The 25,384-nt window shown below is 36.7% G+C and overlaps 1 protein-coding gene across 1 annotated transcript; it reads left to right on the top strand.

The window, feature by feature from the left end:
• Positions 1-7,693: 7,693 nt before the first annotated feature.
• Positions 7,694-25,068, top strand: EloA (transcription elongation factor elongin A). The gene is made up of 9 exons (XM_019057379.2): positions 7,694-8,342; positions 10,219-11,257; positions 11,982-12,166; positions 12,991-13,163; positions 14,472-14,563; positions 15,628-15,827; positions 17,087-17,233; positions 18,249-18,411; positions 19,017-25,068. The coding sequence occupies exons 1-9, from the start codon at positions 8,259-8,261 to the stop codon at positions 19,085-19,087; spliced, it is 2,154 nt and encodes a 717-aa protein (XP_018912924.2). The 5' UTR covers positions 7,694-8,258; the 3' UTR covers positions 19,088-25,068.
• Positions 25,069-25,384: the final 316 nt, after the last annotated feature.

Below are 25,384 nucleotides of genomic sequence, written 5' to 3'. Positions count from 1 at the left end.
GGTTCACGAATGGATTTCAAACCTTCTCGATGCACATATCGTGATTTTTGAGTTACCTCATTAAGAAGCATAGTTGGATCCAAAGATTTCGAACCAGGGGGGTAAGATGGCCTCTCCCAAAATTGTTTCGAAATTTTAAAGGTCTAATTCACAGTTTCAGTCAAGTTCGTAGGCACGTCAGCCAACATAAGTGACTTTCAAAGGCTTGCAAAAAGAGAGTGTCGTAATGAACATATAAATAGTTGATGTGCAATGTTTACGAGAAAAGAACCTCTCAAAAGGTATTGATTTGTATATTCAATATATTAATTGTGTGCGTCAGTGTAAATATCTTATGTCGAGAAGAACATTCAAACGATGGGATTAGGCAATTGAGAATATTCCAAGAGTTTCTTCTTGGAAATAATACTTAAGCAAAGTACTTAAGTACTGTGCGACTAATGCCGCTAAGAATCATAAATACAAAATCATCTCACCCGAAGCTCTTAAACCAGACATAAGGCAAAATATTTTCTTAAAGATGAAGTTGCCAATATAATCAATTTTGATTCAATTTCAAGGGAGCATTATTTTTAAAACGGAGGTATATTTTGCCAACTCACTTTACGGCACTCAGGTAGGATTCATCGGTGAGCTGGAAGAAATATCGTTATTTTTAGAAGAGATATTTCTGAAAGTTGCTCATAAGTGGAGAGAGTTCACGCCGAAAGTACGGTTGAATATCTTTAGAGTGAGACAAAAGACTATAACATTCTTCATTCGTTTGTTTTAAAATTAGATGTAAAAATGAAGGTGCCAAATCTTCTTATCCGTCTGTCTAAAAGCGCATTCAGGCTCGTACAGATTCAATCATTCATATTCGTTCCTTGAGCGCAAATCGACGGATCAAGTCCGCAATCACACATCTCGTTTGCGGTGTCTGAAAATCTTCGCCTTTATGTTATTTTTTCAAAGGGAGAACAAATTGACATCATTCCTTGAAGTTTATGCAGAACTTTCTTCGCACAGAGAAGAAAAATCACGGCAGTTTTATAGAATTGCCGTTGAGTAGTTTTCCGTTTAAAAGATAAAGTATGACAGGAAGTTTACGACGTCGCAAACCGAGTTATGTGATTGCCGACTTACACCGTCGAAATGCTTCCTTAAGCGATAAGAATCACATTCTTCAAGGAGACCTTAACATTTACGGAACAACTACGACCCCTAAAATTATTTGGCGAGGACTCTACTTTTCTCTGGAGGGTTTCTCTAAAGTAACCAGGTCGGGGTCGCCCTTGACCATGGGCGGAATTAGTAAATTTTCGTGGAGCAGGGGATGGTGTTTTATCAAGAGGGGTACAAAAACAAAACTTAACAAAAGGGGGACTACTTGCCAGCGTCCATCGGGACTCGCTCAGCTTCAAAGGAGAGTTATTTTTTTTTCATTTAAACCTATGGAAATGTTTCGATTCTTGGAGGAGCCAGGTGCTCGGACAAGAATCGATTATTTGAGAAATAATATCGGTGTCGCCAAATTGCAGGATCCGCCTATGCCTTGATGTGACCGGCGACCCTTTCCCCGCTAAAAACGACTATGCTGACCGGTGCATGATTAGTATGACCACCAAGTTGGAGCGTGAAACATAGTATACCCTATTGACGCCAGCGTGGGTGCCAACAGTTTACCCACTGCAATACCATGTTGAGATTAGTAGGTAGGTGCGGGGATGTTACCACGATGAAACATACACAGTAACACACCTACTTGTTTCAACATTGTACCTTACATATGATTATTAACGTATCATGATCATATTAACATATGAATACCTTATTTGACAGCATATTACATCGACAGTGAAGCTACATCGTCCCTCGCACCATCGCGCCTTCAATTTTGCAGATGCAACAAGGAAATCCATCAAGCACGAATAGGTTGTATCTCTGCGCCGTCATTAACGAGCGTCCATTCTTCTGCTCCATTTCTATATTGTTCGTTTCCGTTTGTCTTATTCGTAATGGAGCTTCAAGGGCTAAGTGAGTAACATAGTCGAAAATAAGAGGGACGTAATCGGGCCTCGTTTTAGGAATTTTCTCCCGAATCTGAGCGACACCTCATCAGCAGCATAGAACGGAGCATCGCGAGTTCGTGCCTTGCGCCATCGCGCCTTCAATTTTGCAGATGCAGCACACACATCAATCGAGCACGAATAGTCGTATCTCGGCGCCGTCGTCAACGCGCATACTTTCCCTTGCTCTATTTTTTCCGTATTGTGTTGGTTTCGTTTGTCTCATTTGTAGTGCATGTTGCTTCAAGAGCCACGTAAGCAACACAGTCTAATAAGACAGGAAAGACGTATTCCGGCCTCGTTTTTTAACTTTTCTTACGACCCGCACTATCAGCATAGAGCAGAACATTGCGAGTTTACGCCAGGGGTGCAGAAAATGCTCGATCATGGCGCCTGGGCGAGCGCGTGAAAATGTGGCTATACTGAGGCTTAGGCGCCTCTCGGGACTTATTTCCGGTTTATAGCACCTGCCTCCTGGACCCCCGTTCGCCACTGTGATGCGTACAAGCACCTTTCTCAACTCTTTACTTTCTCTTCTCTCGTTCATTTGAGAATTTTCTGCATATATTCTCGGTGATAATTTTTTTTTTCTCCCTTTTTTTTGACATCTGATGTCAGAGGGGCGCGCGTATTCAGCGCGCCAAAGGGGTGTGCTGCCAATGGCATGACAGACATTATCACAGACACGAAGATTACGTTTTAAGTCACTCTTCGAGGATCGCGCCGGACCAAAATGCGCGATACAACTCTTACAACTCCTGAGCCGCTCAAATCGTATCTATCGAGTTGAAGGCGAACTTGATTGCTCGTTCCCGTATTTAGTTGTTCAGAGGTAAGCGCGAGAACGAGAGTAGGTACATTCTATCTTGCGCAACTTTTACTTGTCGATGTCAAAATATTTTTTAGCATGGGGAACCGATTGAAAATTATTGTGGAGCTAAAATGCCTCCTCTTCAATTACGAAAAGAATTAGTTAAGAATCTATCGTATAGGAATCATAGGAAGCCCACTATGTTCTGAAATTCGATTTGCACGAAATTTTTCTGGACTTCGGCATGAAAAAAGAAATTGGAATTACATATCTATATATTCATCCTAGCGATGAAAGAATCTTTCCACAAGCCGTGGGTTCATTAGAATTTTCTCTATTTTCCTAAAGTTTAAAATTCTGAAAAAATCTTTTTATACTGAATCCGGTCAATTTTGACATTTGAAAGTTCCAGCAGCATACCTATCTAGAAAATAAATATGTTGCAGGCAATTAGTCGAATCAGGCATTTTATCAAATGCTTCTGGATGGTCGAATATTAAAAATTAACGAAATTTTGATAATTTATGGCAAATCAGAGCACGAAGGTTTTCAATACTCGATCATTTTAGGAAAATAACTTGTCGAATTTATGAATTATCCTTGATCCTTGCTCCTTGAATTATCCTTGATTCCCATTCAGGGCCGGATTTACCTACTTGCCGCCCATGGGCCGCCTGTATTTTTCCATCCCCTTCTCATTCGTTTTGAAACATCAATAGATCGTATTCGATACTGGTTCGATGTATCGTTTGGTTCAAAGCAATAGAACATAGCCTCAAACAAAATTTTAGGATTTAATTTAGAAAAGCTGAAAATGAGAAAATTCCCGACAATTTCACTTTCATTACCATTTGGTACTCGAGAGAATAAAAATTCGATAACATGAGACCCGTTACCTCGAGGATTTCTAAATTGACTTTTGAGGCTGTGTTTACATATTGAACCAATCGATATCAATAATTATAATCTCACTTATAGTTGATCTATCGAATACGATCTATAAAAATCATCGAGTGAACGTGCCGGTGGGGGAGGGGTGTATGAGACGCGTTTATTCGTGTTGGGCACATTTTTTGTGAAAGCCCTGTCAACACTAACAAAAGTTCACGGAACTTTAAGCGAAAGTTAAGTTTCGTAAACCCATCCCTGTTTGGACAAGGCCTTCCGTTTATAACAAAACGAACGAAAAAACAAACATAAATGTGGTTTAATAATTTTAACTTCCGCCGCCGCGCCCACCGCACTGCGTTCGGCGCAATGCGTGAAGTATTTATGCAGTCTTGCCGGCGCTAAGCGTTTCAGGCCGAGCGCTGCCTTGCGGACCGCACCGTTGACGCAATGCGTGAAGTATATTCATGCAGTCTTGTAGGCGCTATGCGTTTCACGCCGAGCGCTGCTTTGCGGACTGCACCGTTGACGCAATGCGTGAAGTATTCGTGCAGTCTTGTAGGCGCTATGCGTTTCATGCCGACCGCCACGCCGATGCGGCCTCTCCTTTTCATGTCAGTCCTCATCATTATAGCTCTCCGCGCCGCTCTGCTTCAGGTCCTATTGCGTGTTTGGTGTCTCTCTTAACACGACTAATTAAAGGTGTTGTCTCTTGTATCACCGAAAGACGACAAAATTAGAAATTACTATACTTTTACTCTCAGGAAATGAGAGATTTTGTCCCCTTTTCTCATTCGCAGTTTATTTTCTGAATCCGATTTTTATCTCACTTTTTTTGATACCTACATTCAAAAAGATTGCAAAATTTGCCGCCCCCTACATTTTGCCGCCATGGGCCCCGCGTTCCATGTGGCCACCCCCTTAATCCGGCCCTGTACTCAATAATGCTAAAATTAAAAAATATTTCGACGGCGTAGGTCCGCAATCGCTTATCTTGTTTGCGGTGTCTGAAAATCTCCACCTCTATGTTATTTTTTTAAAAAAGAAAAAATTGACATCAATTCCTTGAAGTTTTTGCAGAATTTTCTTCGCAAAGAGAAGAAAAATCACGGCAGTTTTAAAGAATTACCGTTGAATAGCTTTCCGTTTAAAAAGTAAAGTGTGACAGAAAGTCTGCGACGTCGCAAACCGAGTTATGTGATTGCAGACTTACACCGTCGTTTTGCATTTTGGGACATGCTGAAAATTTCAAGATATATGACGTTCAGGAACTAAAAATCGTTTAAAATACTACTGCGTATGTATGGTGCAATTTTTTTACCTGGCTAGAAATTGATGACAACTTTTGCTATCAGAATTCAATGAAAGAAGGGAAGCAGAACTGAAAAGTGAATTTTTTGCATTTTGTACCTCTGATTTCTCAAGAAACAGTGGCAATGTAGCTGTATTAAATAAGTAGATCTTTTTGTTCAGAAGCAGTTGAAATTATGAACATAATAAACTATGCGTAAGTATGTCCTCTTTTGCTGGCCGGCGGGCAGACAGAAGGAGAAGCTCTCCTACATCATCAAAATTTCTACTAGATGATACTTAATGTGTAAAAGGATGCTGAAAAACTCACTTTCCTCCAAACTGGCACACGAAAGGATTGATTTTTACCTATGAAACTCATCATGTATAGGAGGCCAAGGCCAAAGAACATTCAAAGTACCTAATACTTCGCACGATTCAGCCAGTGACCAATCCCTTGGTTTTCTCATAGGTCATTTTCCCTTCTTGTGATGCTCCTTACCATTTTAAGATAGTTTCACGACACAACTTTGTGCCAGTGGTACTTTCAAGGTTGTGAATCAGTTGAAAACAATTCTTTGGGGCAATGCTATTGGCTGCAATTAAAGCAGCTGGCGAAAAATGAAAAAAATGGATATGCTTGGTAGAAATTAAGAGCTTCTTCTTAGCTTCTTACCAAAATTCCACACTCACACTTAATGGCTATTCAACGGATATTTTGACGGTGAAACTATAAGACCATGTATCTCGGTTTGCGAAGTTGCAGACTTTCTGTCTGTTGAGGGCTGTTGAAGAAGCCAGGAAAGGGCAAAGGCTGAGTTCTGCTAAAAGACGCCATGATGGAACTGTATTGCTGGTGCCGCTAAGACAGGGCCACAGCGACTGGGCTTACAGTGTTGCCAGTTATGACTACTATCAATACTGTCATACTTTATATTTTAAATTGAAAACTACTCAACGTTAATTCTTAAAAACTTCCCTGTTTTTCCTCCTCTGTGCGAAGAAAACTCTGCGAAAATTTCAAAAAATTGTATTGATTTGCTATTCCTTCAAAAAATAAATTGGAAGAGGAGATTTTTAAACACCGGAAACGAGGTACCTGGTCTGTGGTAGTTTCGCCCTCGATTTGCTGATATTAGCCTATCAGGCTCTCACTTCAATCTCTATCTGCCCCAAATCATGTGTCATAGAGTCATTAATAAGAGGGACATTTCATCAGTCCAGCTTTAGGCCTATGATATTTTTTGAACTGATTTTAAGATAACGACCTGGGGCCAATTTAAACCAATCACTTTTGATAAAAGCCGAAAAATCTTCTATTCACATCAATTTTATTCGTTAACAACGACACCCCTACAAACTTACAATAAATTAGGAAAATTGAGTCTGCAAAAAATATCTACAATATTTACAAAACAGAGGGAGCACCCATTTTTTTTCACTTTGTTTCTGACAACTTCTTTTCCAGCAGTAAAAGGTTCCGATTTCGAGCTGCACGTTTTAGCAATTCTCTATCAATTTCCTCCTGTTCTTTGGATGGAAGATGTTTGGAGTACATCTCTTTCACCCAACCTTCGAAAAATTCTGGCTGATTGAATGCGTAGAACGTTCCTACAGGAAACATTATGTATGTGAACATACGGAAGATTTCCAGTTGCCATTTCCAGTCTTTGGCCATTTTCACAGGCTGTTTTCAAATAAATTTTGGGCTTCTCTGCAACAAAAACATGGAATTGCTTGATTAGTTTCTAAAATATTTGAAAGGTTGTACATTTAAAAACCGGAATTTTCTTAAATTCTTATCTGAATTATGTGCAGGTAGGTGCTGCTCTTCTACACATTTTGACAAAAAGGCAACTCAATGTTTCTCTCTCGACATGGCCACATCATAAAATAGGGTGGGTCAAATAAAATATAAATTTTTTAAGGCATCCAGAAATTCGAATGGGTGGCAGTTTTTTGATGTCCCTGATCGAGTTCAAAAACAAGGATTTTTTAACTTTGACCATTAATACGTAAGAAGAAAATCAAGAGCAAAGTTTGTCACAAAAAGTATATTGCGTAAATTAGGTACTTAGGTCAAAAACTCAGCAGGTTTTGAATTTTATGTCCCTATGCTTGAGTCTAAATAATCATTTTAACCCAAAAAATTGGCAAAAAACAGAGAAATGAAAGCAGAATAATATTAGGAATAAAATCTTACATGCGATACAGAAATCGATAATTGTGTCGAATGCAAGGTTTTTTTCCTAACACTATTCTGGAATTTTGCAAATTTTTTGGTTTGAAATGATTATTTAGACTCGTGCGCAGGGGCAGACCTATTTTTTTTTGCTAATAATTTGGAATCTGCTGAGGTTTTGAACCTAATCGATGCAATATATCAGAGATTCGACCGCGTCGGAGAGCTTGACAAATCACCTGAGGGAATTTTTACTCCACAAATGGATAGTAGAGGCATGAGCATGATGCGGAGATTCCACTTTGAATTTCGCCAAGAAACAAAAATATTGTGATAAGAGGTAAAAATGAAGACCCAACCGTAGACATAACCTCAAAGGAGGTGATAAGAGCTTGATTAGTGAATCTTAAGCAACTGCGATTACGTCTGATCATATTTCGGTACGAATACAATAATCGAATATACTTACTTACAATCTGTTGGGATCTGTTTTAAAGAGAAGAACAGCAACTGAGTGGCATTACAGAAGTAATTGCAGAGGTACTGATTGCACCTGGAGACACAACATGAGCGACCAATGGTTGTAAACAAAGCTATATCACTAGATAATAGATATCAGTGATATCACCAGGGATATCTCACCATCTCACCATCACACATCACCAACCACATCACACCACCACACGACTACACCGTGGACCTCTGATGTGAGGTTAGGGGTTAGGAGGTCATTCTTCTTCTAGTGTTCGAGTGTGATAAGAAGAGGCCGTGTTTTTCATCGTTGGCAAATTCGCTGAAGTTAGGTTTCCGGTCGATCAGCTGATCAAACTCAGTAATTGCAATATAGTTCCTAAATTTAATGAAATATTCGTAGGTGTAACGCTACAAAATCACGTTTTCACGCCCTTGAAAGTCGAGTTGAAGCGTTGGCAATCTCGATCGTTCGGTTTTTCGTCGTGTTTCAAATCAGTTGTGAGCTGACTGGCAACTCAGATCGTCGGCTCCTGATGATCGGATCATCTAACCTCAAGTAGTCAAAATGTCAGTTCCTGAATCCAAAATAATATCAGCCATCGAGCATTACCAGAAAAGCATCCGCAAACATGAGCATAACAAAGAGAAAGTAAGTGCTACACATTTCCTCTTTAACTATTTATATAGGTATTCAATTGTCTCAGCGCCCTCATCTTCGGGGATGATGATGCAGGATGTCCCTCGGTTGGGCTTGGAGCAGTATTTGCTCTTGTCTCGTTTTAGCCTTCTTCTTTCTTATCAAGTATTAATCAAGTGTAGGAGGAAGAAGTAAGCACTGTCCTTTATATCCCGTCCTAATTAATTAAACGTGAGGGACTCTGCTTTGACGCTTTCACCACAGTGTCCTTTACACAGCCTTGCACTTCTGTTGACATGTCCCCATCGAATCCTTACTTTCATTTCCAAAATTTTCATGCTCAGACTTGAAACGCAATACTGACATCCTGTGTCAACAGTACCCCTATCAACCAAATCTTCTAACCTCGTTTATATTAGTTTTTGGATCAGGTATTTGTTACTTCACCATATGGTTATCTGGGAGTCTAACTTTCACAAGTACAGTTAAGAAAGGTCTGAAAATGAAAATACTCATTTCTCCTATCCTAGGCTTTTTTATCATGTCTGGAGCACCAAATTACTAATATTCCTATGCTCAAGTCTTCTTTGCTGTACTTCGTAACCTGATACATATTTCTTACCTAGTGCATCTAGGTACTAGCTTGTTCTTTTGCAAATAACTCCAAACATAAGTATGCTCAATTGCAGTTTCCTAAGAAACTTCTGTTCTTAGGGATTCCTCCTTTAATCATACTATTCCTATATGAAGTAAAATTTGTGCCCTCATTTTGCGAGACAAGAGACCTCTTGAATGCCCCATTTAGTCTCATCCATTATTGGAGTTGTCAACCTAGGTATAACGTAGTCTCTTTTAGGTATGCCTTTCTGCTGGCTGCTTTTTTTTTATTGTTGTATACGTATTCCATGCCAACTAATATAATTTTCATCATAGAAATCACTTTGTTTTTATTTGAATACTCATTAGTGTTATCAACTTGGAGTTTAAGTTCTGAATGTAATTGATACATCAGTTTATTTCTCTCTTTATTCTCTAGGAATATCCGTTTCAGTGTCCATTGCCATCCTGTAAAGTTTGTTTGTCTGACAACTTACTTAAACTTTGGCCATCTTTTAAAAAAACTTGAAATCAGTTAATTTCAATGCATTGCGCCTGCAGGAAAATTTGGCATTAAGGTTCAGAAACATATCAGTCTTAAAAATATACTGAATACTAAGTTGCATACATTTAGTGGCATGCACTGGAATCTTGTTTTTCATTCTACATGTTAATTGGATGCCCTTTGAGCCCTTAGGTAAGACGAAAAAGGTGAGACCTTACAATCAGTGTTCGAAACTCACAGGTGCCAACGCGCCAAATGCCCCTTAGAAATTGTTCATGGCGCCAACGCGGCAATTGCGCCAAAGAAATCGGTCATGGCGCCTAAAAAAATGAAGGTTCTGCGCCAACGTGGCCCCTAAAAATTGCCCCCCCCCCCCTCAAAAAAAAAATCCTAATTTTTCTGTTTCGTTATTTTTGGAGCTTTTCTCTTCCCCAAGTTACAGCTACTAGTTCTGTAACTAAAACATCTTGCATTGAACTTTTCACAAAATGCACCGTGACATGTGGGCTAAAAGTCAATTTGGCCCCTTAAAATCGAGCTTGATGGGCCACATGGCTCCTGAAACTCAAAGGTGAGTTTCAAACACTGCTTCTTGCAATACAATGCCTTTTACAGTTTTACAAAATTTGATATATCAATGCTCAATGGCTTTAATGTAATCAACTGAACTCAAATTCTGGGTTTTTACTCCTTCAAATGTGTGAGAGAAACACAGGAAGCCAACTACCTTTTCTCTATATATTTTAGTAACATATGAGGTTTCTAAATCATAATTTCTTTTTTCAGTTGTTGTATTACTTGGGCAAACTTGCAAAATTTCCGATGACTGTTTCCATCCTACAGAAAACCATGGTTGGACTGCAGATAAACGCTCTACGAAAATATGATGGTGATGTTGGAAATGCTGCTAAAGTTCTAGTCACAAAATGGAAAGATGTCGTACGGAAGGAAAGTGAAGGGGACTACTCTGATGAAGAAGGTGAGGAGGAAAAAGAAGACACAGGTAATCGTAATAATCACTCAGATGATAGTGGCGTTGACAATGATGTTGAGGATGGAGATAGAGACTCAGACGAAAAGTCAGCTGATCAATTTTTGGACACAAAACCAGCCAATGACAAAAATGATGCAAAAAATTGCAAAAGGCTGAAAGAAGAAAACAGACACTCATCAAGTCATAAGAGTAAACACAGTGACAAACATAAAAATCATGATTCTGTGAGATCAAGCCGAGACAGCTCCTCCAAAAAGTCAAGTCACGATTCGAGAAAATCTCGACAAGAAAGCAACTCCAGCCGTGACTCTGATCACAAAAAGTCAAAGCATGAGAACAAGAAGAGGAAATATTCAAGTGAATCACAGTCTGATTTGGACCAAAACGACTCTGACTCATCTCAGTCAACAAGGAGTAGCAAAAAGCGTAAGATAGAATCCTCTGGTGACGGTTCCGAATCGGATTCTAGCACTAGTGATTCGGACAATAAAAAGTCTAGAGATAAGCGAGAAAAAAATAATTCTGCCCACCATCATCACTCTTCTAAACATAGAGACTCCTCGCATAAGAAGACTGATGAAAAAAAAGTGTCAAAGAGCACAACTAAAACTAGTCATAGCAGTGAACGACGGAAAGAGAAAGAAAGTGACAGATCTTCCAAGAAGGACAAACCATCTAAAGAAATTCATGTGCATCACAAAAGTAAGTCAGTAAAGACAGAAGTAAAGGTTAAATTAGAAAAGGATGACTCCAAGACTTCCAGAAGTGAAAAGGAATCGTCCAAATCTCAAACCCCTGTGAAAGTGAAACAAGAAAAGGATTCCATGGCAGGTAAGTTCTTCATTAGTAGCTAAGCAGTTCCTCCTTGTAGATATAGGAGAGAGTTTTATTGAGGAATGACACCCAGTATCTGTGAGTGTCCGTCTCATTTTGTTTAGTCACTCTCAAGTCCATTAGTTTTTTGTTGATTCAACTTTTTTATTCTGGAGATTGTAAATTTTGCGTGTGGACATCCAAAATGAATATACTTAAAGCAGAACTTTAGCTAGGTTTATTATCTCTCTAAATAGCTGCCTTTCATAATACCTGTGTGCCAGAGCCCTTTGTCATTAAAATTTTGAGTGCAAGTAACACTAATGTCAATACACACTCTCTCTTCACCACCATGTGCCTAATTACTCGCAGGGTTGTTCAAAAATGAGTTTTTCAAGTATCTTGTTTTTCAAAAAGTTTTCTATGTCAAAGGGTCTTGAAGAGACCCTTGAAATTTTAAACTGCCACATGAAGTCAAAGAAAAAAAGCCTGTTGAAATTTCAAGGGTGACCTCAGGTTGGAGCAATCAAAAACTAATTGCAAAACCTTAAACCCTTTAAAGAAAAACGGAAATTTATTCACCTTCCTTGTTCCATAATATCAAAAATCACATAGAAAAATGTTGCAAAACTGAAATTTATGTTTCAAGCAAGTTCAATGTGCTTGTCTCTCTTTTTCTAGCCTGCCCAAGGTATGATTTTCCTGGTGTTTAAACTATCAGTTTTTGTACCTTTTATTGCAGTGAACAGTTTTGAGGCAGCTTTGATGGGATTCTCATCCCCAACAGAGCAACCTAAAATAAAAGTGAAATCGAAATCGTCGTCGTCTAGCAAAAGTGGGTCCTCATCTTCAGAGAAGAAAGGTTCTCATTCCTCAGAGTCCAAACCTTCAAAAGTTTTAAGCTCACCTTCTGCATCACTTGCCGAGGTAACTATTCTCTAAAATACCAGTAGCTCTAAGTAGAATAGTTGTAACTACATTTGTTCTGAAATAACTGCCCGACGGCTTCATTGCTTTCCATGTAGGTAGCTCATAATATTTGAATTTTTACCTTTCGCGACAGATGCTATTACCAAATTATTTCCCACACATACTTAGAGCTCCTTGTAAGCATATTGATAATGAAAATAAACTGATTTTACTTACTGATAAGCTGAAAAATAAGTGTACAAATTTGCATTCTCTATTCATGTTAGATCCGGACAAGGAACCATAAAACAAGGAAAAATCATGGGTCGTAGATTACAAATCTATTAGTCGTTTGAACTCTTGTTTTTATATATTTACATTAGCAGCCCCACAGTGCATCCCAAAATTGAACCTCTATTAACACTGTTAGTAGAATCTGACGTTATTAGTATGATGCTGTGCTGAGCCAACATGTTTCGTGTTCCCAGTGAAGGAATGTGCAGCCTTCTTCTAATTCTAATCTACTTGATAAGTGTCAATCTAACATTTTTATTTTTTTATCGTAATTAATTGCTTTTTTCAGAAATTTACTTTGTCTGCAGCCTGATTGTTGAAGTTTTTTGTTCGTCGGGACGACAAAGATGACATAGGTTAAAAGGCGGAGCGTGATTAATAATAAAGATAATTTATAAGACATAGCCGACCAATCACGCTCCGCCTTTTAACCTATTTCATCTATGTCGTCCCAACGAACAAAAAATTTCAACTAGGTATCAGGCTGCTGTGGTTGTCAAGTTTGTTTTTAATTTGTTCTAACCACAATTGTATGTGTACTCTTTCAGGTAGATCTGTTTCCTGAGGTTAAATCTGACTTAGATATAGACATTACATCATCCTTACCGGAATTAGCAGATGTCTATAGGCCTTTGCCACATTTGGAGAACAAGCGAGAAAGACCAAAACTCATGTCAGAGGATGAAGCTTTAGCCTCTATTATGACAACAAAGAATCAAAGGTAACTTAGCTGAGTTCAGGAAACTTATTTCTACTAATGCTACCCTTCGAAATGCTGATAATAAATTGGAGAAATTCAAAGTAATAAACACTGTTCTTTCCACAGAAATACCTCAATTATCTAGTGAACTGTGACAAGCCTCACGCTAGATAATTGAATATACGCAGGGCACAACAACTAGAAACATCAACAAATGCATGATGCTACATAAAGAACATAGTTATCTGTTCTTAAGATAAAATGCAATGAATGAAAAACAAATAAGTATACAAGGCTAAAAAACAGAATATAAACACAACCAGGACGCTTCGGGCCATTTCCGTGCCCACTCTAAACTGGAACAAAAGCTAAAAATTTGAAAAATTGAAAGAAGAATATTGTTTAAAATCTTGTTTTAATTTTTCAAACTTTTAGCTTTTGTTTTAGTTGAGAATGGGTATGTAATTGGCCGGAAACGTTCTGGTTTTGTTTATCTTCTGTTTTTTAGCCTTGTATACCTAAATTTTATTTATTTATTGTATTTTAATGTTCTAATTCAAGCTATTGAGTTGCTTTCCTCTCTTATCACTCTGTTCAAAGTCTTTATCTGTCAGCATCAGCGCGCTAGCCTGGTAGCGGTTGCCAAGTTTCTTTTCAAGAGATAAATATTGGCGTGTCAGCGGTGCTTCATCACCAGATAATGGAGGTATAACTCTATTTTAGTGTGTAGCTTCAAGCAAGTATCCACGCTTTTCTGAGTTCAACCCTGCTTATGACTCTGTAAAATTACCTGCAGTACAATTTCTGTAGAGGTAAAGCAATGTAATCTTCAATCATACAGGCCCTCAAGCTATAAATCATTCAAAATTCTAGATGTTTGCCGAGCTTCAGATGAATCATTCTTAACATAATCTCCCCCCCCCCCCCTATGGCCTACAACATATTTTAATATTTTTTAACGTAATCAGGTATGCCTGGAAATGTCCGCATTAGCTCCTGTGTAAAACATCAAAAAGCTCTCAGGTTTCGTAATATTTTCAGTCACCCATGTAGACAAGTTTTGAGGCAGCACTGCACATTAGCTGTAGAAATTTCAAATGCAAGCATCTCTGACAGGAGCAGCCATTGCTATATCACACTGATGACGGTCATGGGAGGGACGGGATGTAATCTTGCCGAAAATTTTATCCCACCAAGCGTTCCTGGGACCTGTGACAGCTTTGCATGTAATACTAAAAATTTTGGGTTTAGACCAGTCAGATCGCATGACTTTTCTTCTGTGAGTATAATGAACTTTCATTCACTCAGCAAATTCGTTTAATGTTTCAGGACCAAAGTTTACTCTGGTAATAAGGCATCGTACACGAAGGTCCCTTCATTATTCGAGCTGTGCACCCGAGTTTTAATCGATAATATTGACCGTAAGTATCAATTTTTGAACCTTGCTCTCTGGTTGCATTCTAAAGACATTGAATTACGTAGACTGTGCATCTGGCTCAGTTCAGTACAGGCGAGGCATGACAAGTTTCTCGTAACTCCATGATGGGAGGGCAGGGAATGGGAGAGAGTATGTGTCCCAAGCACTCTAAGAGACTGCAGAGGAGCGATGGAAAATTCATTCGCAGGCTCGATTTTTCGTGAATAACTCGTTCTGAATCCATTTTCAGACAAAATTTCTAGAACAGAAGTTGTAGAGCATATAATTTTACAACCGAATTGCAAAGTTTCACCTTTCCAAACTAATTGCCAACTGAGAAAAAAGCCTCAAAATCCAACAAAAATTCACGTGGGGCCGCTACTATGCATGTGCAGGGGGACACACAACTCACCGATGCAAGGTCGGCGATCTACCTTCATCGACGAATTTTTAAAATTTGTCATGCCTTCCGTAACACAGGATGCACGGTCTACAGGCTTCAATGATTTTGCTACTTTCAAAGTTTCTGTCCAGCCACAGAGCAGACTGGAAATCGCACAAATTTTACAACACTATGACTGTAAAGATTCCCCTCTTCTAAACTTGATACCTATGCTGTTTAAGAAAAATATAAAAACACTAGGTAAAAGTCTTGAAAAGAATTCGTGGAATCTTGGATTTTGAGCAATAAACTGGGAGACATTAGTTCATCTTTTCTATGAGGAAGTTCTTGCATGCCAAAAAAAAAAAAGGAAAAAAAAAAAGAGATTGTCCAAAATTTTTAAAAATGTCCTCTTTTGATTTTGAAAATATTAACCAACTTTTTCATTCAATTTTTAAACTTATGGAATAGTGGAAATTCGTTATTTTTTGGGTGCTAACACTTTTTTATTCAATTTTTCTTATTTGGTGTCTGCTAACAGCTACCTGAATAGCTTTGACCAAGAAATCACTTTCTAATGGACTTTTAGTCAGAGCAAAGAGACTCTTCGTTCCCATGTTTTCTTGATTTGTTGCCTTCCTCAATAGGGTTACACACTACAAAATTAATAATATATTTATTTTCAGTGTTGGAATATACCGGTGGAGTTCCTTATGACATCTTAAAACCAATAATAGAGAGGGCATCGCCTGAGCAACTATTTACTCTTGAGTTCCACAATGATTATTTGAAGGTCGATACTGATGTTCATTGGAAGTTCCACTGTCAGAGGGATTTCCGCGACAAAACTAGGAAGGAGGATGAAACATGGCGTGATTTTTATGTTGTGAGTTTGACTTAACTCTCAATTACCTATTTGAGTATCTTCTCAGATTTTAAGTTAATATTACGATGCTAATGAAAATAATATTTTTTGCACAAGTTACAACATCACATCAAGAAATTGTGCTAAGTGGAGTAATGCCTGAAAAATTGCAGTAAATTATTCCTTCATTACAAATGCTGTACTCGCAAAATTTGAAATCTGAAAGTATTTTTCAGTTTTCTTTAAAAAAAAAAAAAAAAAAAAAAAAAAAAAAAAAAAAAAAAAATAGATAAATAAATAAATAAATAATAAAACATGAGAGAAAATTAGGTAACATGTAAAGTAATTAGACTGGTTTCAGTAAAAGCCATCTGTTCTTCAGAATAAAGTTGTTCAGTCCTAGAGAAATCTTAATAACATTAAATTTTTTTTATGAGATCAAATTTAATAAAGCGCTAGACAGAGTGAGACATTTGAAATCACTACTTTACATGTTTACTCATCTAAATTTAGCATGGAATATGGTAGACACAACAGAAGTTTTCTATTTTAATTCATAATAAAGTAATTAGTGTTATCCTCTCAAATCAAATGCGGGCACAAAAGTAATTTTTAAGTGCTGTAATAACATAATGAATTATTTCTAAGAGGAAGACTATCAAGGATCAGAAGTGGAACAAAATTGAAGCGCTGGGTGCAGAAAGGACATTTCTTGGTTGTTGTGCCCGAAATCTCTGATAACGTTTCATCCATTATGATTAAAGCAAATTCATGTAATTTTGTTTAACTTTTAAGTGAAACCGAACTCAAACGATTTGCTAAACAGTAAAATTTTTGTTAATGGCTAGTTTAAACTACAGTGGTTTTGGCTTTTACGGTAGGGAGAAGGTTGAACTGAGTATGTAATTCTAATGTTAACTGAAAATGCTAATTTCTTTTCTGTGAGTTGATTTTCATTATGTTGAGTGTGTTTCCAGTGATTTTTTAATGAGAACAAGGTATAATCATTAGGCATAGCATGGAAAAAGTACAAATACACTGAAAAAGTAGAGATTATAAGAGGTCAGTGTGGAAGTCCGGAAACACACTGATTTTTTATTCAAAGGTATGAAAAATTGTGGTTAACTTGAAGAAAGAGCTTTAGAAGTATGTATGCGATATTTTGACAAGAAAGCATGAGCAGTAGTGCTTATATTTTTACCGTCTTTAGTGGTCTATATATTGCAGTGTATACTAATTATCAGATTCAACCCCTCACAGAGATCTTATCTTCTTTACAGCGCTGCATGGAAGAACGGCAACAGAAGTTAGAAAGGCTAACGAATAATATTACCCGATCCATTGCTGAATCAGCGCCTGTCAGGAAAACTAAATTAGCATATCTCGATACAGCTGTCAAACCACCTAGAAATGTAATGCGGAAACAGGTAATTAATGCAATATAATGATGACTGGAGGTTTGCCATCGGGAAGTATTAAAGCGGAGCCCAAGAATTGACTTAAAAAAATTATTGAACAGTGATCAATCATTAGTACATAATGAACAATACATAATGAGCACTTATACATTGTATATTTCACTGTATTTGCCATTTGAGGTAACCTCATTTTACATTTTGTCGTCTCTCACACTAAAAAATGTACCTTGTCCTCGCCGTTCCAGTGTTTCTATAAAGATATTACTTTTTTGAGGAAGAAATTTTGCACACCCTCCTCTGAAAATTCTGGAGTTCTTTCTCACAAGGATAAAGAAAAATCATTAGAAATGTCAGGAAAATTCATGTGACTTTTCTCTTACAAATTAATGAAGTGTAGGTAAGCAAGAAATACTGGAACAGTGCAATCGAGACCCGCTCCTTCATGTGGAAGGTAGCGACTCCTGAATGGACTGTTAAGAATAAATAATTCAAACTTATTAGTGCCTATTGAAGTACTGCATTATTTTGTAGAGCTGTTAGTGTAGAATACTGTGTAACGCCTGAATTTCCGTAATAAGTGTATAATAAGAAGAATAAACAAAAATATTAAAACTTAAGGCTAAGTTTCAAGCACTTAGTAAAATTGTATGCCAAAAACAAAGTAATTGTGGTTTGAAAATTTTTACAAAGGCATTGTACATTTGTGACCATGTGAAGTTTAAAATGAGTCTCTAAGCCAAGGCTCTCATTCTCTCAAATCAAGACCATATGATTTCATTAAAATATTAAAGATTGAAGTTTTTAAACTTGACTATTTGAGGCAAATGAAGAATTGTTAAATGAAATTCCTGCATAGTAAAACAGTGCATATATTCGGATAATTTTTATGTCCCATAGCGCCTTTTCACTGTAGTTTTTACCATTTGAAGCAGAGAATGCGGTTGAAGAAAACTTAATCTGTTAACGCTTTCTAACTGGAAATTTTTCATTCACATTTATGAAATATTGAATATTTATCTCTCAGGCTAAGCATGGAACTGGCTCCGGCAGTGCACCATCATCCTCCAAACATGACATCATTGCTAAGGCTGTGAAAGGCGAAGGTTCCAGTAGCAAATCAAGTGAGGCGCCTGTCAAAGTCTCATCTCCATCCATGCAAAGAGCTGCAAATTATGTAAATAACCTAAGTAAGTTAATTTGCTGTCTAGTTTTCCTTATCGTTTCCAGATATAAAAGTTGTGTAATCCCAAAATTGAATATTTTTATGAATGGAGTAGCCACTACTTGCCCGAAAATAATTCATATCAGCTTTTTTTACGTAAAATAATATTATAGTCAGAGGTCAGGTGTGGGTAACGTTATAAAACTAGGACTGTACAAGCATGGTTTTTTGTTCGAGCGGAGTCTGAGTTTTTTTTTTTTTTTTTTTTTTCACTTTTTGAGCTAAATTTGAGCTTTGAAAATGAGTTTCAAGTCCAGTTTGATCAATTTTGAGCTTTTTGCAGAGTTACTTGTGATACATACCTACTAATTTTTTTCCTTCTTTTGCACAAAAATTTGTTTTCTGTTTTAGTTCCTTTTTTTCTTTTTTACTTTCTCTGCATCAGTAGAACATGATGTTGCTAAAAAAAAGTTTGCTACAATGTGTAATTAAAATCTATAGCATTTTAAAATATTTTTCCCTGCACCCAGAGGTGTGTAAATAGTAAATTTTGAAAGCAAAGCTTTTACAAAATGAATGGTTCTGTTGTACCTCGGCAAATTTTAATTGTTACTTGGTTTTTACTCACAGTTAAAAAGAAGAAAGCACCACTGATGCAGAAAACACTACAGTTCATCAAAGGAAATCGTTTTAAGCGGTAATCTCTGAAAGAAAACCATTAGATTATTTTAAGTCATGGATCATCACTTTTGTCATGTTGTGGACTTACAGTGCCTCCAGTGGCTTCTCATCGGTCATTGAGGCAGCGGTAAATGTACTTTGTAAGTATAATTTTTTAAGTCGCAAGAGATTGCCAACTAATTGGATCTAAAATGAATCAATGTCTCATGTATGTTGATTATATTAGTGATCCCAAAGACATTGAATCACGTAGACCGTGCGTCCGGCTCGGTTTAGTACGGGCGGAGCGAAGCAAGTTTCTCGGAGCCCCATGATGGGCGGGCGGGGAAGGGGAGAGAGCTTGTGTCCCAAGCACTCAAAGAGACTGCAGTGAGGCAATAGAGAATCCATTCCTGCGCTCGGTTTTTCACGAATATCTCGTTTAGAGTCCATTTTCAGACAAAATTCTTAGGAAAAAAAGTTTTATACATGTAATTTTACAATTGAATAGCAATATTTCATTTTTCCGAACTATTTATTAACCAAGAAAAAAAGCCTCACAATCCAACAAAAATTCACCGGAGCCGCCATTGCGCATGCGCAGATGTGCGCAACTGGGACACACGAACTCATCGATGTGGATCGGTGCCACCACTCATCGGCATGCGAATTTTTAAAAGTTGTCTCGCCTTCCGTAACACAGGATGCACGGTCTACGTGATTCAATGTTTTTGAATGATCCACATGTACAGGTCGTTTGAGTCCTTTAAATTTTGTCTTTTTCACTGCAAGATGTTACCCGAAGTCTTTTTAATTAAGATCAGGACTTTGTGGAATGTAGTAAATTTCCACATGAGAACATAAATGTGCAAATCTTAGTGTTTCGGAACCATGGTTCACATGGTTGCATCTTCATTAAATTATCTGATTTGGAAGGGGCACCAGTAGTTAATCTACCCATTAAAAAGTCAATTGGCCGCCCCTTTACAAGAATTCTAAATTTTCTAGTTCAGGAGAATGCTTTCAACCAAAAAATGTAAAGTATCAGGTCATTTCAAAATTTGCAGAAAATTTGTGTATACCAAGTCCCAATATATTTCAGAATCTGGAACAATATGTCTAACAAGTAGTGTGATTGAAATGTGAAAATTGGAGAGAAACCCAAACTCAATTTTTCACTTGAACCACATTTTGCTACAAGGAACTAATATTCGAGGCTCATTTTAGAAACAACATAATTACATGTGTGCTATCAAACTTCCTATGCAGATAGGTGATTTTATGGAAATTAGTTGCTAATGGCAAACTGTAGTCCAATCATCACATTCTCTTCGCAAACTGCATAAATAAACGTATCTACCAACCAACCATACATACTTTAAAAGTTCTTGGGGTGTCTGGTTTGATGTCAAGTGAAGAAGTCAAAGAATGTGGAGTATGTACAAACTAAATCGTAATCGGTTCATTAATGATGATTCTAATGCTACAAGTTTTTTATCCCTTCACTTCCCTTCAGTTTTTTTCCCTTATCTCTTTTTTTACAATTACAGACTCATCCTAAGTTGAAAAATTTTTTCCCAGACCCCAGCAGATTGCAAATAACTGGATATCTGTCGTTTTGGCCTTGACTTGTTTTTAGCTTCTTTTTTGATAATCGTCTTAGATAAGAAGATAAGAGTCTCCCTGATTGCTTCTAGGCCGACAGAATTGGAAGTATTCGAGTAGTTTGCTCTTGATAGTGTGAAAATAGGTTATTATAATCAAGTGATTTTTATTCAAGGCTGTGTAAACCTTCAAAAGGTTTGAACTGGACTGCTGATCTTGATTTTTTGCAAAATTGAGATTTCGGTGTCAGAAATTCCAAAATTTTTAATGCTATTCTTTACAGTACGATAGACACTTGCAGTTTTGAGCGAGTGCTTGTGATTTTTTACGAGCTTTTGCGGTTTGGCAGCTGTTTGCATGCCATCGCAGTTATTGCGGTAAGATTTTTTGATCTTTCAGGTACGTGTGAGCTCCTCTGGATTTTTTGTGGTCTTTTGTTGGTAATTATAGATTTTTAAGGGCTTTATGTTAATTTTTACCAAAGTTCTTCAGATAATTTTGAAGAGAATAGAACAAAATGGATTAAAACAAGACAGAACATGTCAAAACGGCACTCTGGCGAAAATTGGCGGGTTTTTTTGTTGTTTTTTTAGTGTATTTTGCTGTCTTGCTGATGCAAACCATTACTTGAATCAATATATCCCAGTGTCAAAAGTATCAGTTTCATATGTATGGAACTTGAATTTATGACAAGGGTTATTCACCCTGGTTTTCATCACCATTAAATACCATAAATGTATTCAGCAAACCCTGCTTTTGCGGTCTATAACAATGCCTCGCCAAGTGTCTTAGGAGAGAAGAGAATAACTGCCCCCTTTTCAGAAACCTTCTCTGCTTTGAACAGTAGCTGATCTTTTCTGCACATAGGTACACCGTGTGGAAAGTGTTTCACATAAAAAAAGAAAGTAAATTATGGCATTTTTGCCATAACCTGCCGCTTATTGGCCAAATCTAGAATTTTACAGTTTGTGACCCTACATGCAATATACAGTTTGTCCCAACAAATGTTTCTTCATGATTTACTGCTCAACCTTACAATATGACTGTCTGCTCAACCTTCTACATTTCTCTCCAATATCCTCCCTCTCCCATGTACAACAATTGTTTTCACCTCCCCCCTCCCCCATGGTTATTATTTTGAATCATTGTGTAAATCATGATCTGACAGGTATAAAAAGGAAGGTTAGAATCATTTTGATGTAATTAACAATTACCCATTTTCATATTTTCATGAATCCTGCCCCCTGAAAGAAGTATTCGTTTGACACCGCTCTACGAGATAGTGCTGGATGAGCACTACTTTGTCCTCTAATAGAATGAAGGATCTTCTCTTAAACTATTAAGGGCATATCCACAAGCAAATTTCTCAGAAAAGAATGGTTGATCATAATTACTTAATTTTCAGATCTACTCTCTAACCTACCATACTTTTAAACAATGAAAGCTGCATGAAGTTGACATGCACAAGAAAATTTTGTCTGTTTTTATATTAACCTTGTTTGTCTTATATTTTCTCTGTCATAAATGGGTTGAGAAAATAAGAGGTGCTTATTTCCAAAGAATGGTTCCTCGTACGAAAGTCATCCAGACTTGTACCAAAACTGCATCACACAGTTTTAAGGGAAAATTTTTGTCATTCTCTAATTGTACAATATGATAAGATATTTATTCGATAAATTTTTATTTTTTTTTTATGTCTTTGTTAATGCGTTCAGCCTTTTTCTGTTGATTTTAATCATAAAATTTGAGTCAGTGTCACTCACTTTATGCGTTTCGTTTCTCAAATGTTTAGCACTTTAAATGTCCTTATAGCACTTTAAATGTCCTTATAGCCCTTTAATTCCAAAGTAAATCAATGGACAGAGCTCTATATTTTTCAACTGACATGAATTTTTTTACACACAGCAACAACACTGGAGATTACTGAAACATTAGTAGCATGACTTCTCCAAAATACCAGTTAGATACCTTTTTGTTCTTAAACTTTTTTTCTTTTTCAAATGACTCAGAAGAATAAAAAGACATTACATTTTGTCTCTGAAAAACCTTCCAAATAACTGCCAGAAAGATGGAAATAATTTTTTTTTTACCTTACTTTTGTTCTCTGTAGGAAAATAATATCTTATATTTGCTCCCTACTTTTTGTGGAAAATTCCTAATAGTAATGCCTTGAATCAGCCACAAACGTCACATTTCAGAACATATTGGAAAGACTTGGGCTTCCTTACTTTTTCATAGCTTGAGGCCCTGGCATACCAAAGAGCAAGAACATAGGGTGACACTGAACCAAATTACTAAGATTTTGGCTGAACATTCTGTACAGTTTTGAAGAAGTATCTTGATAGAAAGTTTGTGAAAGATGTTGAAGAATGTTTAAGAACCGTTAGAAACTTAATTTGTGCTAAATCTTGACATTTAATGAAGTCAGTCATATCTTCCTCAAAACTGGATAGAACTTGGGGTATGAATGTCCGAAGGGCTCTCTAAAAATATGTAAACAAGTTTTGAGATTTTTGATGAGTGAATGATACATAAGAGTGCCGGCCTTTGATGATAGTTTAATCTGTGTTGAATTCTCTAGAGGGTATTGATTCGAATGACATGTCCAGGCGGAAAATCAAAACCTTAACTAATCGACAATTCTTAAAAAAATCCAATATGAATTCGACCGACATGAATTGATCCAAAAATAAAAACGTGAACTGATCTCAAGTGACATGATCAACAACCATGAATCTATCGTCAAACTCATAAATAAATCAATTTTTTTTATTGTTTCACATTTTTGTTTTCTGATCAATGCATGTGAAGCAAATCCGCACCCTCCAATTTTCTAGGATTAGACATCTTATTCATGAGCTATTTCCTTTCAGCTCGACAATATTCTTGAAGAAAGCAAGAGAGAATGACTCACTGGAAGTCACATTTTCTTGCGTATTCCTCAAAAAAATTTAGAGAAAATCTCACCGGATCTCTAAGGCATATTAGGAAGTAATAAAACCTAGTAGAATTTCTATTGTGGATGTATGTTGTAAGAAAAATTCTGAAACTTCTCTAGTTTCAAAAAAAGACTGAGAAAGTAAATGAGGCAGAGCCAGAAAAAACTTGTGTTCAGTCAGCATTTAATGGAGGTATTCATGAAAAGTTGAAAATGTTGATCAATCAGTGAGAGAAATTGAATGGTTTGCCTAGAAACCCACCCAACTTTTTCGCAACATTTCAGTACTCTTTTTTTTTTTTTTAATTTTTCTTTTATTAGCATCTTAATTTTCGAAGAGAATATGCATCAGCCAACAAGGTCATACAATTTTTTAATTGAGCAAGAAAAAGCATGGCTAAAAGTGAAAATAGCTCTACTAGACACTCAGAGAGTACTCCATGAAATGATTATGATGACAAGCAGGAACTCTTTCAATACAAACTTTAGAAATCATCATGAGATGATACTGTGCACTTTTATGATAGGCAATCGAAATTCTATAATTTGAGCACAATATTTGTGGACATGCATATGATTGAGCTTTACCACGTCAGTAACAATAGTGTGTGACGTAACGAATTAACAAGGTTATCTAACTTATTTCAGTTGTTTTTGCCATTGCATTAAAAGGTAGGCATGGTGGAAACTCTAAGAGATCTTGGTTTTCATGTTTCTTGCATTAAATATCTGCTCGAATCTTCATTTTTCCAACAACTTGGAAAGCTGTGGTTATTTTAAATGGTTCTCAGTCTACAGAATTGTTGTATTACCTTGTTTTTGAGTTATCAAGTAATAATCATGGAAATCAACTTTTGAACAAGCTCCATTTATTTTCCTTCACGCCAATTTTTCAGAACTTTGAGTGTTAAAGTGATGTAAAGTTTTATCTCTATACATTCATAGATAGCCACAAACTTCTTCTCCCCTTCTTTTTATTTTTAAGTCCGTTACTTTCTTTACCCTAACGATTAGTTTTATTCACATTTTCACCATTACTGCATTATAATATGGGAAAATGCTATATTCCATACGATTGTCCCTTAAAAGGCAATCTGATTTCTGTTCTTATCGCATAGTGCTCAAAAGAATATTCAAGGGAGTCTACAAGTCTCTCTTACTTAGCAATGGTTTTTAAATTCGTGATTTTTTATGTTTCTTCCGTTTTAATGAAGTCTGTAGCAATGAGCGATGAAAACTGACATTATTTTATGCAGGAAAAAACTTTTCAGATTCAATTTTATCATAATTAGACGACCATAAAACTCTGATGTATATCTGCTGTGTCCTTATCAGGATTGATTTAGATAATTTTATTTGATTTTATTGTTAATCAAGACATGTTGTAAATGTTTTAGTATAATTTCAACTATTTTACCATCTTTCCTCCCTGATTTTTATTTTTATCACATGATGAAATATATTCTTCTCGAATAATTATCCTTTTGTTCTTTCTCTTTTCATTTACCAATAAGACTCTCTCAATCTTTCAGTGTCTAGGTGAGGCTACTAAAAGTACTTATAGAGGCTATTTTGATCCACTTTTTCATCCAATCACACAATTTTCCTGGGCCACAACAGTTGTTTCAGTGGTAAAAGGAGATGTGTAGATGTATAAAAAATTAAGGTTGGAGGATTTCTTCACTTATATTTGAGGCTACTCATTCATTCTCTTTGAATACGTCCTAAAGGAAACTATTTATGGAATCAACTTCAGTCTAATGTGAGCAACCACTGACTGTCTGGACTTTTTTAT

This window comes from Bemisia tabaci, chromosome 1, assembly GCF_918797505.1.
Source record: "Bemisia tabaci chromosome 1, PGI_BMITA_v3".
In the NCBI taxonomy this organism is placed as follows: domain Eukaryota; kingdom Metazoa; phylum Arthropoda; class Insecta; order Hemiptera; family Aleyrodidae; genus Bemisia; species Bemisia tabaci.
Note: the sequence above shows the minus strand (reverse complement) of the source record. Positions and strands in the feature narration are given on the sequence as shown.